The sequence below is a fragment of the Asterias amurensis genome, chromosome 5 (genome assembly GCF_032118995.1).
Source record: "Asterias amurensis chromosome 5, ASM3211899v1".
Lineage (NCBI taxonomy): Eukaryota > Metazoa > Echinodermata > Asteroidea > Forcipulatida > Asteriidae > Asterias > Asterias amurensis.
This window is the reverse complement of record NC_092652.1, coordinates 7106771-7123006: the sequence shown is the minus strand read 5'-3', so window position 1 is coordinate 7123006 and position 16236 is coordinate 7106771. Positions and strand designations below refer to the sequence as shown.

General features: G+C 39.8%; 1 protein-coding gene across 1 annotated transcript; it reads right to left on the bottom strand.

Moving 5' to 3' along the window:
- Positions 1–1463: 1463 nt before the first annotated feature.
- Positions 1464–9746, bottom strand: LOC139936974 (fucolectin-1-like). Its single transcript, XM_071931865.1, has 5 exons — positions 9499–9746; positions 5143–5281; positions 4028–4156; positions 3193–3282; positions 1464–2524 (listed from the first exon to the last, which is right to left on the bottom strand). The coding sequence occupies exons 1-5, from the start codon at positions 9571–9573 to the stop codon at positions 2295–2297; spliced, it is 663 nt and encodes a 220-aa protein (XP_071787966.1). The 5' UTR covers positions 9574–9746; the 3' UTR covers positions 1464–2294.
- Between the last annotated feature and the right edge of the window lie 6490 nt (positions 9747–16236).

Sequence of the window (16236 nt, the reverse complement as noted above, 5' to 3'; positions counted from 1 at the left end):
GTGCATGTTGTTACCAAGCAAGAGGGGGCGAGTGTGATCGTTCGATTAGCTCTTGTCAGGGGCTCCCCGTTGCGCAACTACTGCGCTGCCCGACTCCAGACAGCTCGTAGTATTCGCGCAACCAGCATGGGCGGCGCCCATATCGTGTGGTGAACGAGTGGAGCGTATGCGACAGTATTGTGAAAAAAGTAATCACGTTTATAATAAGTATTTGAGGAGTGGGAAATACAAAGAAGGTTCTTCTGAAAGCCAGAAAAGGGTTTTGGGTTGCCCCTCGTAAAAGCACTCGTACGAAAACAAAACAGTCTCGAAGATTCATTCGTGGCGGTAGGGGGGCGGGGACTCACGCCCGCAACGACAGCATGCTACGTCATCCCGGAGAGCTTGGCACGCCAGAGATCTGAGACCGTGATTACTGCGCGCCGAAATCTCCGGTGACGTCACCCGGAGCTCTGAGACCGCCGGAGCGCTGAGGCCGCCACACCGGCCTCCTTCTTGGGGACCAAGAAGAAGGTCGACATAAACCCCGATCCCATTTCGCTCGATGGAAGAATATGAACCGCCCTTTTCTTGATGAGGGATGTAATCTCCCCTTTTCGAGAGAGAGGCGTTGTTTTCGGTCGGTGCTTTTTTGGTGCTTAAAATCTCTCACTGTAAATAATCCTTTCTACAAATAAGCTCTGCTTAAAACAAATCAGTTTGCATTGTATATTATGCAACGGAGGCGAGTCCAACTTTGGGTAAGGGAAAAGAGTGCCTTTACGAAACAAGAACAAATACACTCACGAGAAACGCCCGTTTCAAGTGTGCAGTAGGCCGAATCTGATAGTCTAGTACATGTCACATGTGGTTATCTAATTATTCCATTTTGTGCAGGCCTAGTTCTCAGAATAGTGAACAATGAACTTTGGCAATTGCACACTATGAAGGAAAAAGCACATTCCTCATTTGCACAGAGTGGGTCACAGCACAACGGGTTGAGCCATGCCATTCCTCATTGGGGAAAAGGACAACTTGATTATCCATAAGATAATGTTGGGATTCTATGCTTCAGCTCATGAAGAGCCGGTGTCAGATGCAATTGTGTCCGCCATGCAATACTGTCCGCTCCGGACACTTTTGCATATGCAATCGTGTCCCGGGCTATGCAAAAACCGTCCAGTGGACATGTACATGATGACATGTACGCGCGTACGCGAGAAAATAATTATTACATGGTTTCAGTTGAGGTTTTGTAGACCCTATTTTTTTTTTTTTTTTTTTGGGGGGGGGGGGGACACACTAATTTTCTATTTTGAACTATCACTTTAGTTTGTACACTCAACTGTAACAGTTGAGTGTATGATTCTTTAACGAGTTGTATTGACAGTTGAGTGCAGATTCGTTACGGGTCTACGGTTAAGTAAAGATTCGTAAATAATAATCAACACTTTCATCAATAGAGTGAAGTCACAGAACCAACCTTGCTTTAAGATTATGTTTTTATTATCAAAACTATGTTATACCATGATACCCATTCATGTTGCTTCAGTACTCTACATCTCTGATGGGTTTAGACAACTAGTTATCTACATGAAAATGGCTTCACAAATCGTTGCTTTACGCTCTTTTACACACACAAAACAAGAAAAACCGTGACAAACAACTGGCTGTTCGTTTGTTGCTGTTTTTATGAGGACGTAAACAACATTCGAAATAACAAAACCATTTCTTATACTTTGCATTTTTCCCCACATTTTTTCAGAGAGAGAATTATGGCTATTACGGACCACCATCATGTACGCTTTCCCTGAACACATTACAATAATACACATACATGTACATAGTTATAACGTGTATAGGCCCTATCAGCGACAGAAGGGTTCATTTGAAAAAAAAAGTTGTAAGTAATTAGCAATAACTGATTGATCTTATTGTGTGTGGTAGTAGCTTTAAACAAGAAATATTGTATTTAAAAGACATCAGCGACATAGGTTAGACAAAAGCACCTCAACCCCCATAACCAACAGCAATAACAAATGAAATTGAAAAAAGACTCAATCATGAAGACACTCTTAATGTTATAAACGTCAAGTTTCAATAGTTTTTTTTTTGTTTTTTTTTGCTCAATTCCGGTTATGAATAAAATTGCATTAAGAAAAATAATGCTAAGCCTTTAAACGAGAAAAAGTTCGACAAGTCGGAGTTAGGTCAAAACAAACACATTGTCCATGTTATTGTTTACAAATTTAGCTAAAAGTTGCTTTTAAAAGTCAAAATCAAAGTCGTAGTCAGTAAGTCTAGGATTATAATTTCTAGCAAGGGCCAACGGTTCCCTCCACCAGGACTTCACAAAGTTGCAGAATCCGTACAGCGGGAATGTCGACGCTGATGTATCTCGCCGTCAACGGGCGGTCGCACGTTTTATCGATGAGGCCGCCACGAGGCTTTGCTTGGTCGGAGGTAACTGGCAAACCGCAAACTGGGTTGTCCATTACATGCTTATTGCAGCCTGCACGGACAACAGCACCCTCCAAACGTTCACCTGTGGACATTATTAGGATAAGACAATTAAAACATAAAAATAAATAATAAAACAAAACAAGAAACACACAAGCAAACGAGCGTGCCAGATAGTAAGCAAGCAAGGGAGCTAGGAGGGGGAGAGAGCGATCATGGAACCAAGTACACAAGAGCAAGCAAGCACGCAAGCAAGTGGGGTAGCTCGGAGGGGGAGCGAGCAACCATGCAACCAAGCACACAATAAGCAAAGAGCAAGCAAGCAAGTAGTTAGGCAAGCAACAAACAACACAAAACCCTAAACGATAACTTGTTTATGCTTCAGACAAACCAGGTATTGTTTTGTAGTTGTGTCAGCCAGCACACAGTTGGTCTTGGCCCAAGACGTCAGCTGGAAAGGCCACTACAGAATGCGGTCGGCCATTTATGGGAGTCAAAATTTTGACTCCCATAAATGGCCGACCGTGTTAATTCGCACAGTAAAAGGAAAACCACACAATGATTTCGAGGCAAACTTGTGTGGATCATTGTATTCTACTTTTAAAACATCTTTCCAACCATATGCAATTTATAAAAAATGGTTACAACCGATTTTTATAGACCAACTCTTCCGATGCAAGGCAACGTGTTCCTTTAATGAGAAGACACTTCAACACACTATTATCCTTAAAACGAAGTAATGAATGCACTTACTGCAGCAGTCCCCTCGGTTCAGAAGAGTAACTTTGGTGATGCAATATTCACCATCAAGGGCAACCTGCCACCATGGGTTAAGTTTCTTCTCTAGATTCACAAAACAGAGGGTAGTCAAAGTTAGAATAGGACTAAAATGGGAGGAGCATTGGCTTTGTAATTAGACGTTGTGTGGTCTTGGCAAACTGTGCTCGTCCACAAGAGAAGATGATACTACATGTATTCGAAATGTAGCGGTCACAACGGCTCCTATCGGACCCAACACTAGCCCATTATTTGTATCAGAAAATTTACTAACAATCGCTTTCTGTTTATTCACAACATATCTTGAAGTTATATACCTTTGAGAAGAAAGTTATTGATGTTTCTTAAATGTTTAAACTTCTGAAGTTACACACTAAGTTTGGACTTAAAGGCAATGGACACACAAATTTGTAAATACTTAAAATAGTTGTAAGCATAAACACTTAGTTAGTAACGAGCAATTGAGGGCTGTTGATGGTATAAAACATTGTGAGAAACAGCTCCCTTTGAAGTCACGTATAGTTTTTGCGAACGAAGTAAATTCTCAGTAAAATATCTGGAATTGATTTCGAGACCTCACGCGTCAGGTCTCGAAATCAAGAATCAAGCATCTTAAAGCACACACCTTCATGTGACAAGGTTGTTTTTCTTTCATTATTAGTCTTCGACGAGTCAAATTTTCACAGGTTTGTTATTTTGGGCATAATGTTGAGATACACCAAGTGAGAGGACTAATAGGGTTCACCAAAGCAAAACAGGTTTGCCTTCTATATCTTTTGGTTGCTTTTAAATGTATTTTTTACAATCTTACGTGTGCTGGTGCAGGCATTGTACGGGTATTGTATCGTGTTCCTGTTCCCGTCCGCTGCGAGTTCAGACTTGTACAAGCGTGCTGAATAGTCGGAACTCTGAGAGGTAGGCCGGCCAATGATGGAAATTGCTGTGTACCAGAAGAAGAAAAATGCATTTTAAGATAACGAAGTGGATTCTTAGATGGAAGTTTCATGCAAAAGAGTTGATGAATTAAATACTATTATATCGCTATGTTATAATTTTGTGTGTGTGTGCAATGCATAGAATACTATAATAAAGAGGTTTCAACACCATGTAAAAATGTCTTTGAGTCGTGTTGGTTTTGAAAGGAACCCGTGGTTAACGCCTCAATAATTCGATCAGAAAGCTCTAATCGTCTTCTGGAGAAACTTCTCTTCATGCAATGGGTGTGTTCGATTATAGCTTCCCTGTGACGACCACGTGGATGAGCCCCCGACAAGAGCTAATCGAACGATCACTCACTTCTCGTGGTGACGGCATACACATTAGGTCACCCCCAAGTGACCCACTCTAAAAGCATGGCACTTGGGGCTCACCCGGGGGAGCCCCTGGAATGACGTCGAAGCTATTCGAACGTACCGGGGCAGATCGGGGTGGACACAGGGAAGCTAACCGAACGCACCAACAATTTAAAATGCTACTGGCACCTATATAACTTGGCTTTTTTTCTATGTAATGTACACACACCCACACACACAATATTTTGGTTGGGACTTTCTATTGAATGTCACAACGTTTTGCCCAATATTCAATAGTAGGAGCACAAGTCTATTTGCCAATTAATATGCATGAGTAGTAACAACATTTTGATGAATACTGACGTCAAATTATTATTTACCCCTCAACCTCCTCCGCCTCGCCTCAACTCCAAAAACCTACCAGTTGGGAAGTCAAACCAATTAGGGTAGTAAACCATGTAATTGTATGCCTTTGTGGTTTAAAGGTTTTCTGTATTTTTTATTTTATTTTAACATTTCTAGACTTGCAAGCCGAAGTGAATTTCTCTGTCCTATGTATATGTATTATATATTATGTGTGACAATAAAACAACTGAATTGAATTGAACTGAATTGAATTAAAATGAGAACTCACTTGAAGCACGTTTCATCACTTCACCCTCCTCCATCTTGACCTCCCTCTTGTCACCATTGAGGTATTCTGCTTCCCTGTTCCGTTCCTCCTTCTCTTCTAGAAGTTGTTCAAGACTTTCAATATCTCGCTCCAATTCATCCTAAAGAAAAATTAGCATTCTCGGTAAAGTGGTGAATAAATTAAAGCGATATGAGCCAAAATTGTCCAACAAAACGACGGACACGTTTGGTTATTACTAATATAATAATACATAAGCATACAAACTTATATAGGATTTGAGGCATTGCATGGTGAGGTATCAATGCATATTTTTTTGCGGTAACACCATGTGTGTCTCTACTTGCCAGGTAGAGTTTGTTCTTAGAGAACTGTTTTGCTTTATTCTACTGCCGCGGAGTAGATAATCGGAGGTTCGGGAGACTTCTCAGTTCTGAAAAGAACTGTCCTGTTTTTTAATTATTATTACCAGGGCGGATGGTATAGAAAATAGACTAGACTATACTACTTTAGCTTTAGGATCGTAAATAACTGTACTGTCGTAACTTACTTGATAACGGGCATCGGAGAGCTGTTTGGGATAAATCATTGCAAAAAAAAAAAAAAAAAAAAAACGAGCCTTCTAAAATATTGAAGCTTTTGAGAAACAAGTGATTTCTCACTCAAATATGTGAAAGACTGAAGGTTTCCGATACGAAACCCTTATGCTACAAGTTTTTTCTTTCTTTCATTTTATAATTCTCATATGGAAAGTAAGCTTTCCATATGTGTTTTGATTGGTCCGAGGTGATGTTTGCCAGCTGCACTACCAGGTGCGTTGTAATAATTATACAACATTGTGAGAAACAACTCTCTTTGATGTTTTGTAATTAAAAAAAAAAAAAGTAAACTCATGCTTAAATATTTGAATCTGAGACACTGGACACTTGGTAATATTTATTGTAAATTTGACCTCAATTGGTCGTCAAAGTTGCGAGATAAAAAATAAAGAAAAACCACCCCCGTCGCACGAAGTTGTGTGCTGTCAGATGCTTGATTTCGAGACCTCAAAATCTAATTCTGAGGTCTCAAAATCAAACTCGTGGAAAATTACTTCTTTCTCGAAACCTACGTTACTTCAGAGGGAGCCGTTTCTCACAATATATTACACTACCATCAGCTCTCCATAACTCGTTACCAAGTAAGGTTTTTATGCTAATAATTAGTTTGAGTATTTGCCAATAGTGTCCATTGCCTTAAAGGCTTGAACCCCTTTTTCAGGCATCCGAACAGCCTTGGTTTTTAGAAAGATTCGGTTGTTTTATAAGTGTGGATGTTTAAAAAAAAATAAACAAACAAAATTGTGGAATCCCTTTTTAAAAGGTGTTCCCGCTTTTGAGATATCGCCGTAAAGTCGGAGCAGTTATTTACACGCAGGAAAAATAACCCCAAGTAGAAAAACACAATCTGAGAAACGTTATACGCGGTAACACACTTCTAAAATTCAAATATTTTGAGGCATAAAAAGTTATTCTTTAACCCAACAACGTTAACTATAAAGTGAAGTGTCAACATGCTTTACGATATCGAAAGCTTCTTTAAGCTTCTAACTGTTAACTGTGGAGTGAGTATCAAACATAAATACATTGCTTTTTTACTCAGCTATTGTTTGACTCTTACCTTTTTCAGGAGGTTTTCTGGGAAAGCCAAGACTACCTGGCTGAGGGCCACAGAAAAACACGCAACATGATGAAGTATAAAAGCCGTCTGTTTCGACAAGCAAAGTTACAAGCTGTGGTTCTGCTTTTGATAAGTTTGGTTCTTATAAAGGGACTCAACTCTAACAAAACAAAGCACAGGATTTTTAAAGACCATTGTAATGGCATCCCTGGAAGCCTGGGGAGGGGCCCTCGGTTTCTGGCCTTCGGTCTTTTTTGAAATGGGAGCTATTGTCCCGATTTGCACCAAAGCAGAGTAACAATAATACTATCGAAGGCTGAAAGGATAGTTAAGCTGTTGACATTGTGTTAAAGAAGCAACCGAGGGGAAATGGATTAAATCGCGCAGAAAAGTCAAGACGAGTAATAAAGAGTATTGTTTATAGGATTTGAGGCATTGCATGGTGGGGTATCAATATATATTGGTTTGCGGTAACACCATGTGTGTATATCTACTTGCCAGGTAGAGTCTTGCCAGGGAACTGTCTTGCTTTATTCTACTGCCGTGGAGTAGAAAATCTCATTTCTGAAAAGAACTGTCCTGCTTTATAACTATTACCAGGGCGGATGGTATAGAAATTTGACTGGACTACTACTTTAGCTTATAGGATCGTAATAACTGTACTGCCGCGGAGTCAGTTCGGAATTGGTCTCAACGTTTCGACTAGCTTGCTCTAGCCATCGTCAGGAGACCGAGTATTGTTGTTTAACCTTGCACCGAGGTGTAAGCACTGTGTACTCAGTAGTTTCCAGAGTTGTGATGCGAAAACAAATCCACATGCAAATATTCGATGAAGCTCAGGAATTTCATCGTCTGGGCAGAAATCCTTTCCAAAAGTGAATGCGTTTTAGGAAACTTTTTTGAAATGGAGACCAATTTCACCCAAAAGGTTGGGTGAACTTTCGGTGATGCATAGTAAAACTGGATCCTGCTCAGGATCCTTGGGCTAGTGTGTATGGATATGTGCTTACTGAACTGTGTCAGTATGAACAAGCACATTCTGGGATAGTGAGGGAGTGGGGCCTAGGGTCTAATTTTTTTTTTGTTTTTTTTTTTACTAAACTGGCTGTCTGTGGTTTACACGGGACAAAAAAATGCATTCGGTCATTCTGTTTTGCTCTCAGTCGACAAGGATAAAAATAAGGACAAGTTAGTTTTACTACCCTTCCCTACACGTATGTAGTTGGCACTATTTATGTCATGGGGTAGACCCAGTAATTTGGATGCTGAGCTCCTGTTAGAGAAATTTGTCATTATCGGTCGTTCGATTTGTCATTATCGGTAGTACCACCGATAATTACAAATTTTGAAAGAAGGAGTACAAAGTAGTTTGATGGGGGAAAGTTTCTTTATGGCGCCACCACTTTTTCATTCGAAATAAAATAATATAGTATCTAATTTACCTGATTGATATATCCCTTTTTGTAAAAATGAGTGAAAAAGTGGTGGTGCCATACGGAAAGTTATCCAAAAATAATTGAATAACATGCCCACGGGAACGGGTCGAGTTTTGCTGCAAGTTAATCATGAAAGTTTTTTCCCTTCAAAAATCGGACAAGTCAACATTTTGACAAAGGGCACGTCAATTATGTCTGCTGAAAGCAGTTCTTGACAGAAGGGGGTGGACGGTCAAACGAAAGGGCAAAACTACAAGGAGAGCAGCTAGACCTGTGTGTGTGTGGTGGGGGCGTGTTGTGGTGGGGCAGGGCAGATTGGAGGGAGGGTGCGAGAAGGAAGAAGACTGAAAGACTAGGCACTGTTCTTCCCGAAGATTCTACCAGTACAGGAAGTTCTGAGACTTCTAAAGACATTGATACTGAGATTTATGTTGATTGATAACTGGAGCCTGAAGTATTTAAAATGACACCATGAAGTGTACCACGAGTTACCGTGGAATTACCCAGATGTACAACAAAAATAACATGTGAAAGATCCTTTTTCCTTTTGAGTTATCTGAGAAACGTTACGTGGTAACACACTTCTAAAATTCAAATATTTTTGGGCTTTAGAAACTTATATTTTAACCTAACCACGTTTACTATAATAGTGAAGTGTTAAACACAATCTGAGAAACGTTACGTGGTAACACACTTCTCAAATTCAAATTGGGGCATTAGAAACTTATATTTTAACCTAACCACGTTTATTACAATAGTGAAGTGTTTCTCAACACGCCTACAATATCGAAGCTGCTGTAATAGGCTTCTAACAGTGTTTTCGCCATTAAATTTTAAAGTGATTACCAGACATGTACCTTGCTCTTTAAGGGCAGTGGAACCTATTGGTAATAGTCAACGACTAGCCTTCACAGTTGGTGTATCTCAACGTATGCATAAAATAGCATTTCTGTGAAAAGTTGAGCTCATCGAAGTTGCGAGATAATAAAAGAAAAAACACCCTTGTCAAACGAAGTTGTGTGCGTTTAGATGGTTGATTTCGAGACCTCAAGTTCTAAATCTAAGGTCTCGAAATCAAATTCGTTGAAAACTACTTCTTTCTCGAAAACTATGGCACTTCAGAGGGAGCCGTTTCTCACAACGTTTTATCTTACCAACCTCTCCCCATTACTCGTCACCAAGAAAGGTTTTATGCTAATAATTATTTTGAGTAATTACCTATAGTGTCCACTGCCTTGCTCTCAAACTGTTGTTTGACTCTTACCTTGTACATGAGGTTATCTGGGAAAGCCAAGACTACCTGGCTGATGGCCAAAGAGAGCAGAAAAACACGCAGCATGATGAAGTTAAAAGCTCCGTCTGTTTCGTCCAAGCAAAGTTACAAACTGTAGTTCTGTGCTTGATACGTTTTTTAAATTGTTATATAGGGACTCTACTCAATAACAAACAAATTAAATGGTATGATTATAAAAGTCCATTGTGATGGCAAGTACCCCCGGAAGCCTGGGTGCTATTGTCCCGAGTTGGACCATAGCAGATAAATATCTCGAAGGCATGATTAAATGCACTGGCAGTATTGTTTAGCTCTACTGCCTTATTGGATAACATGAATGATGCGTACCGTTTACCAACGACAAAGGTCCGATGAGGGCGGAGTCTTCAGTATCGAGCTTGTGATTGGGCAATGGCAAGATCTGATGATGCAACGGTGCTCTTCGAACATGCAAAACCAATGAGCACTACTTATACCAAAGGTAATGTATTTTCCTGCGTTACAGCGTATAGCAGGAAAATATTGTCTGTTGGTCACTAGCAAGCGCGTACGCTTGCAAAGAATTTGGTATGCAAAGCCCAAGTTGGGCTAAGAAAGTAGCCCAAGGTGTGGCGCATTCCTAAAGGCGCCACAACAAAGAGAATGGGTTTGGGATCATTCTAGCCCGCGAACAGCGTTCTGCTGGGACGGGTTAATTTTAAAATTGAGGGAATACATGTTTGTATTATAAGGAATTTAATAATGGGATACAATCCAGACAAAGATTGGAACGGTTTCATAAGCTATTACAAAGCGTAAATCTAAGTTATTTTATAGCTTAATTTTAGGGGACAAAATTATTCATGGCCCTTAAAGTCGAAAGACGTAAACGTTTATATTCGGTGGCAAGAGAAAAAAGACAAAGGATCTGAATGTAATTACCATAATGCAATTAAAATTACTTTAACAGGGGTATATTTAATTACTTCTAGAATTATTTGCATTAAAATAATTTGAGAAGTGTATTAAGTTTCCATTTTGCTAAATTTGTAACAAAATTAAGCGTAAGTTTTAAGCTATTGCAAAATAACGTGAAGTGTAGATTTATTTATTTTGCTAAATTTGTGACAGATGGTAGGCCACAAGGTTTTCCAGAGTCTTTTAGCTCAATGAGTTTTATCTCTGGTTTTTAACCCTGGGCACAGTAAGTGGGAAAAGTTCCACATGGAGCAGCCTGAAGGGCCATGTGTGCAATGGCACGCAGACAATAAGAATGTCATTTGCATTGTAAATGTACGTGTGGTATACTAAATATCAGAGAATGACAAAAAGGATGTAATACAATGTAATGAGTAAAAGTACTGAAAATGTAAAAATCAGTTGATTAAACTAGCCCAGCAGCAAGTTCGGCAGGCTCAACTCTCTACAGCAAGTTCGGCAGGCTCAACTCAATTTTGGTGTAAAATTGTGAAAATTATTATAATTAGGATAATTTTGGTTTAATGTTTGTCAAGACACGCTATGCGTGGAAAACAGACCATTGTTGTATGTGAGTTGGTGAGTTGGCATTGCCGGAAAAAAAATACGTACAAACTCACGACTTGGTCCGTACATGTACTTTGCAATTGTGTTTACGCATTACAGGCAAAGTCTGCCTCAATTGACGTCACGAACAGCGCCCACTCGGGTCGGGGTCTACTCTTAAATTTGTAAATAACATAAGAACTGATTTTTTTTAAACCTTAATAGTTAACTGTTTATTCACATTCCATCTATCAAAACACTATATTAGTGACAAAAGCTTTATTTTGAAAAAATACCACTTCCAGGTGACTTTAAGGGTGCGTTCGTTTAGCTTCCCTGGGTCGACCCCGGTGTGTGTCGGGTTTTCCAGGACGAACGTGTGCAGTTAATTACCCACAATCGTCCTGGAAAAATAACCCGCAACACACCGCGGTCGACCCAGGGAAGCTAAACGAACGCACACAATAAGTCCGTTGTAATGCCAACTGGAAGCCTTGGAGCTCTCGGCTTCTGGCCTTCGGTGATTTGAAATGTTATTTTTATGCAAACAACTTAAAGTCACCTGGAAGTGGTATTTTTCAAAATAAAGCTTTTTCACTAATATGTGTGTGTTTTGATGGGTGGAATGTGAACAGTTAACTAAGGTTTTAAAAAATCAGATCTTACATGTATGTTATTTACAAATTTAAGAGTAGACCCCGACCCGAGAGGGCGCTGTTTGTGACGTCAATTGAGGCAGACTTTGCCTGTAATGTGTATAGTATACACAATTGCAAAGTACATATACGGACCAAGTCGTGAGTTTGTATGTTTCAAAAACGATTGTTTTTGTTTTTCCGGAAATGCCGACCAGGTGTATTGCTGCTGAATGCAGAAATACACCTTTTTACCATGTTTTAACGTGAGGTAAACTAGACTCGTTATATTTTGTTTATGTTTCATATGGACTCCAGCTATTAGAAAACTGTAATATCTATATATTTGAAATCATCCTTTATTGGCTGTTGAAACTATAGGCACACGTGTACTTTATATCAAGAGCCATCTCAGAATTGGCCTGTGGTGGCATTGGCGGCCATTTTTTTAAAATGACCTGCCAGTTCTTAATAACTCGATAGGTAAATAGGCATATTATAACCATCATTCCATGTGTATATGTTTGCCAAGTCCAACAGTTAAAACAAAGCAATATTATAGTCTGCCATTTTCGAAAGGGCGTTCTTGTTGTTTGCATGTCTTTAAAAGGAGGGCTCTTTTTGTAAAGCCGATGAACTGTGTACTTAAATTTCCTCCTTTGACAGACAGCTATGATAGTTAGCTCAGAATTCAGCAATTAACAATGAATAGTCATAGTACACCTTAAAGACACTGGACACCTTAATTAGGTAATTGTCAAAGACCAGTCTTCTCACTTGGTGTACCTCAACATATGCACAAATAACAAACCTGCGAAAATTTGAACTCAATTGGTTGTCGAAGTTGCGGGATGGAAGATGCTGGATTTCGGGGTCTCAAAATATAATTCTGATGTCTCGAAATCAAATTCAAACAGTTTTGTGGGAAAATACTTCTTTCTCGAACGCTATGTGAATTCAGAGGGAGGGGTTTACCTATAGTGCTTGGCAACGTTTTTTGTGATAAAGCTGAACGATATTGGGTGCGTTCGATTAGCTTCCCTGGGTCGACCCGGTCTGCTCCCGGAACGTTCGAATAGAGCTTCGACGTCATTCCAGGGGCTCCCCCGGGTCAGCCTCATCAAGTGCCCTGCTTGTGGAACGGGTCACTTGGGGCTGGTCCGAGGTGCATGACGTCACCACGAGAGGGTGAGTGATCGTTCGATTAGCTCTCGTCAGAGGTTCACCTGAATGAGCACCGCGGGGTCGACACAGGGAAGCTAATCGAACGCATCCATAATCTTCTGGGTTTGAGTTTTAAGTCACGTAAATCCCACAACCAGGCCCCGAGGATTTTCATGTATACCCTGGGACGTCGGCCTTCATTATTCACAGGTCATCAAACTTATAAGCTGGCCAATGACATGTGTTGCCCTCACCAGAAACTGGTCCCAAAGCACTGGTTTTAGCGGCCCAGTGCATTCATTGGACACAATGACTTATTTTCATAAACTTGAAAAGTGACGAAAAGCTTTACATACAAGCGTTTTGATTGGTTTGATGACCTCCATGGTTTGAGGTAATGCGGTTTGCTTGCATTTTCTGTCGTCTGCATGCAGCGTGCATAATGTTCGAATGTATACTGGTATACGTGGCATAATATACATCGGGTTCGACAACGAATCTCCATGTGAAATAAATACAATGTGGGGCAATTCACGTGTCTGGAAGCTTGACGTCGGATGATCAGGCTAAATTGTTTACAAAAGAGTAAAAGATTGAAGGATTGCGACTCTTTTCTAGCCAACATTCGTCTATATTATAATGTAGAGTAAAATACGCACCTAAAGGATCGGGGTCGTTTTAAATGAGTTGAAAAGAAACTTCGAATCGTTGCTGACGTTGGGATGGTATCTTCTGAAAATACACCTCTACTCTACAAATATAAATGTTTCATATAACACACGTGGTACACAATAATAATAGATAATAATATCGAAGTCTTACAGCGCACGTATCTACCAAACAAGGTACTCAAGGCGCTGAGTATATACAAACTTTCAGAAAGATAGGTAATTGCAGTGATGAATTTTGAGACCCAATATTAAGCACCCCATAAGGGTTTTTACAAGGTGCTACGGCGCATACAGCAGCCACAGTCAGGTACACCGGGCGAACCCCCTTTTTTCGAAAAAACTGGGTTCTTTTACATGCGTTACACAACACAACGGCTTTATGTCCCATCAGAAGGACGAAGCAATGGTAAAGTGTCTTGCTTAAGGACACAAGTGTCAAGTACGGAGGCAGTTTGGCTGGGAACTCTGTTTTTGGTAAGCCACGTTATATTGTGGTACCTACGTATAGTGACATCCTCTCTGAATTTGGCCCAGCCCATGCTGGAGTGTAAAATGACAATGCAGATGTAAGGTATGGCTTTACATTTGTACAGACGGCATTTATCGTTTGAAAAGACTACCAACCTTGCACAAACGACTAACATTATTTTGTAGCCCTCGTCAGGGTTACCTTAAGGCCATCTGTATAATTATGTCTGTGAGACCATACTATGGTAGGAACACAATATCAAAACACTAGTCGGCGTTTAGAGCCCTATTTTTAAAGGCAGTGTATACAGTATAAAACCTGCGAATACTTGGTCTAAACTGATGATCATGGAAGTTGCAAGAAAATAATGAAAACAAAAAGCCCATACCCACCCCAAACAGGCTAGGTTCCCTAATTTAAAGTAACAATTAAAAAGATAAAAAGTCCCGCACAAGCTTAAGAAATTGTGCTCACAAAAAAAACATAACCGCGAAAATGGACCAAGTGAATTTGGTCTTCATTTTCACAACTCGTTGTATGTAAAGGTTTCTGCCCAGCTGATGATAAAATCCTATGTGGATTTGTTTTCACTTCATAAATTTGGAAACTACTGAGTAAACACGTGGTTACACATCGTTGCAAGGTTAGAAAACAATACTCTTCATTACTCATCTACTTTATTCTGTGTGCTTTAACCTCTTTCCTCTTGGCTGCTTCTGTAACACAATTATTACCATCATGTTGTCCTTCAGCCTTTGAGATATTTATTCTGCGTTGGTCCAAATCGGGACATTGAGTTTTTTGCATAACAATAATTTCAAAAAGACTTAAGAGCCGGGAGCTCCCAGGCTTCCAGAGGTGTCATTACAATGGTCTTTTAAAATCCTGCCATTTGATTCGTTTAATACGTGGATTAGAGAGTAAGTAGTAATCATTGGTTTTGCACGTTCGAAGAGCACCGTACTTGCACGGTCAGATCTTGCCAAATGCCCAGTCACAAGTTCGAGTCACGATACTAAAGACTCCACCCTACACGCTATACATATTCATGTTTTTCAATAAAGGCAGGAGAGCTGCAGGCATGTGCTTAGGCCTACAGGAAAATCTCGTACTGGCTGCACCCTGTAAAAACATGCAGGTTGTGGACAATCACTCTCAAGAGTTGTTGGCATTCATTTTAGAGGAAATATGCACCAACAGTTCTTACACGGGAATGCAAATTTACGAAAGAGTTGCTGTTGTCCACTGGTGCCCAGCCATAATATAACCGAAAGAAAAGGAGCAACACTGTAAAAAAACGTCCATTGCGAACGCGTCTCTGCGTTAATTTTAAACGCCCCCTTGTCTTTAAGTGTTAAGTGTTGGTGTTTAATTGTGTTTTTTTGGTGTTCATAAAGTGTGTAACAGCAAAACAAAAAGGTGTTTTTGTGTCTTGTTATTAACACAACAACGTGTCTTTGGTCCACATTTATAAACGCATAAACGTGTCTTTGTATAAAATAATAAACACCGCAACGCGTTTTGTTTTGTAAGGTCTAACGCCAAAACGTGTTCATAAAGTGTTACCCGAAATGCGTGTAAAATGTGTTAAAACATTAAAGAAACACGTTGCCTTGGATCGGTCGAGTTGGTCTTTGAAAAGCGTTCTGTAACCGTTTGTTATAAAATCTATATGGTTAGAAAGATGTTGTAAAAGTAGTATACAATGATCTACACAAATATGCCTTGAAATTGCGTGGTTTTCTTTTTACCTCGTCGACTAACACGGTCGGCCATTTATGGGAGTCAAATTGTTAACTCCCATAAATGGCCGACCGTGTTAGTTCGCGACGTAAAATAAAAACCGTGCAATTTTGAGTGATACTTGTGTGGATCATTATATTATATTTTTAAAACATCTTTCTAACCATATGCATTTCTTAACAAACGGTTTCAAACGCTTTTTATAGACCAACTCGTCCGATCCAAGGCAACGTGTTCCTTTAACACTTGTTTTTACAGTGGTGTCACTTTGGCTTAACTTCCTAACGATTTATTTTATTTGTAAAGCTGATCCTCCAGCGTCCTTACAATAGTACGTAAACATAAATGTGAACATGAACAAACACGACTTAAAGAGATTTGTACATGGTATTACCGCATACCGCAAACCTCTTAGTAAATACGTAATGTAGTTATTGCACCATTAATATTATTATAAAAACTGAGCTTACACAGCGGGCGGGTACATGGATACCATACAATACCCAAACAATGCCTACACTAGCACATGTAAGATTGTATACCA

Excerpts from the sequence above, each read along its gene's own strand:
- LOC139936974 (XM_071931865.1), bottom strand. The coding sequence starts at position 9,573 with ATGCTGCGTGTTTTTCTGCTCTCTTTGGCCATCAGCCAGGTAGTCTTG. Across the intron at positions 4,157-5,142 it reads AGTGATGAAACGTGCTTCAA|CAATTTCCATCATTGGCCGG; the intron begins GTGAGTTCTCAT and ends TCTGGTACACAG. Across the intron at positions 2,525-3,192 it reads GAACCGAGGGGACTGCTGCA|GTGAACGTTTGGAGGGTGCT; the intron begins GTAAGTGCATTC and ends TAATGTCCACAG.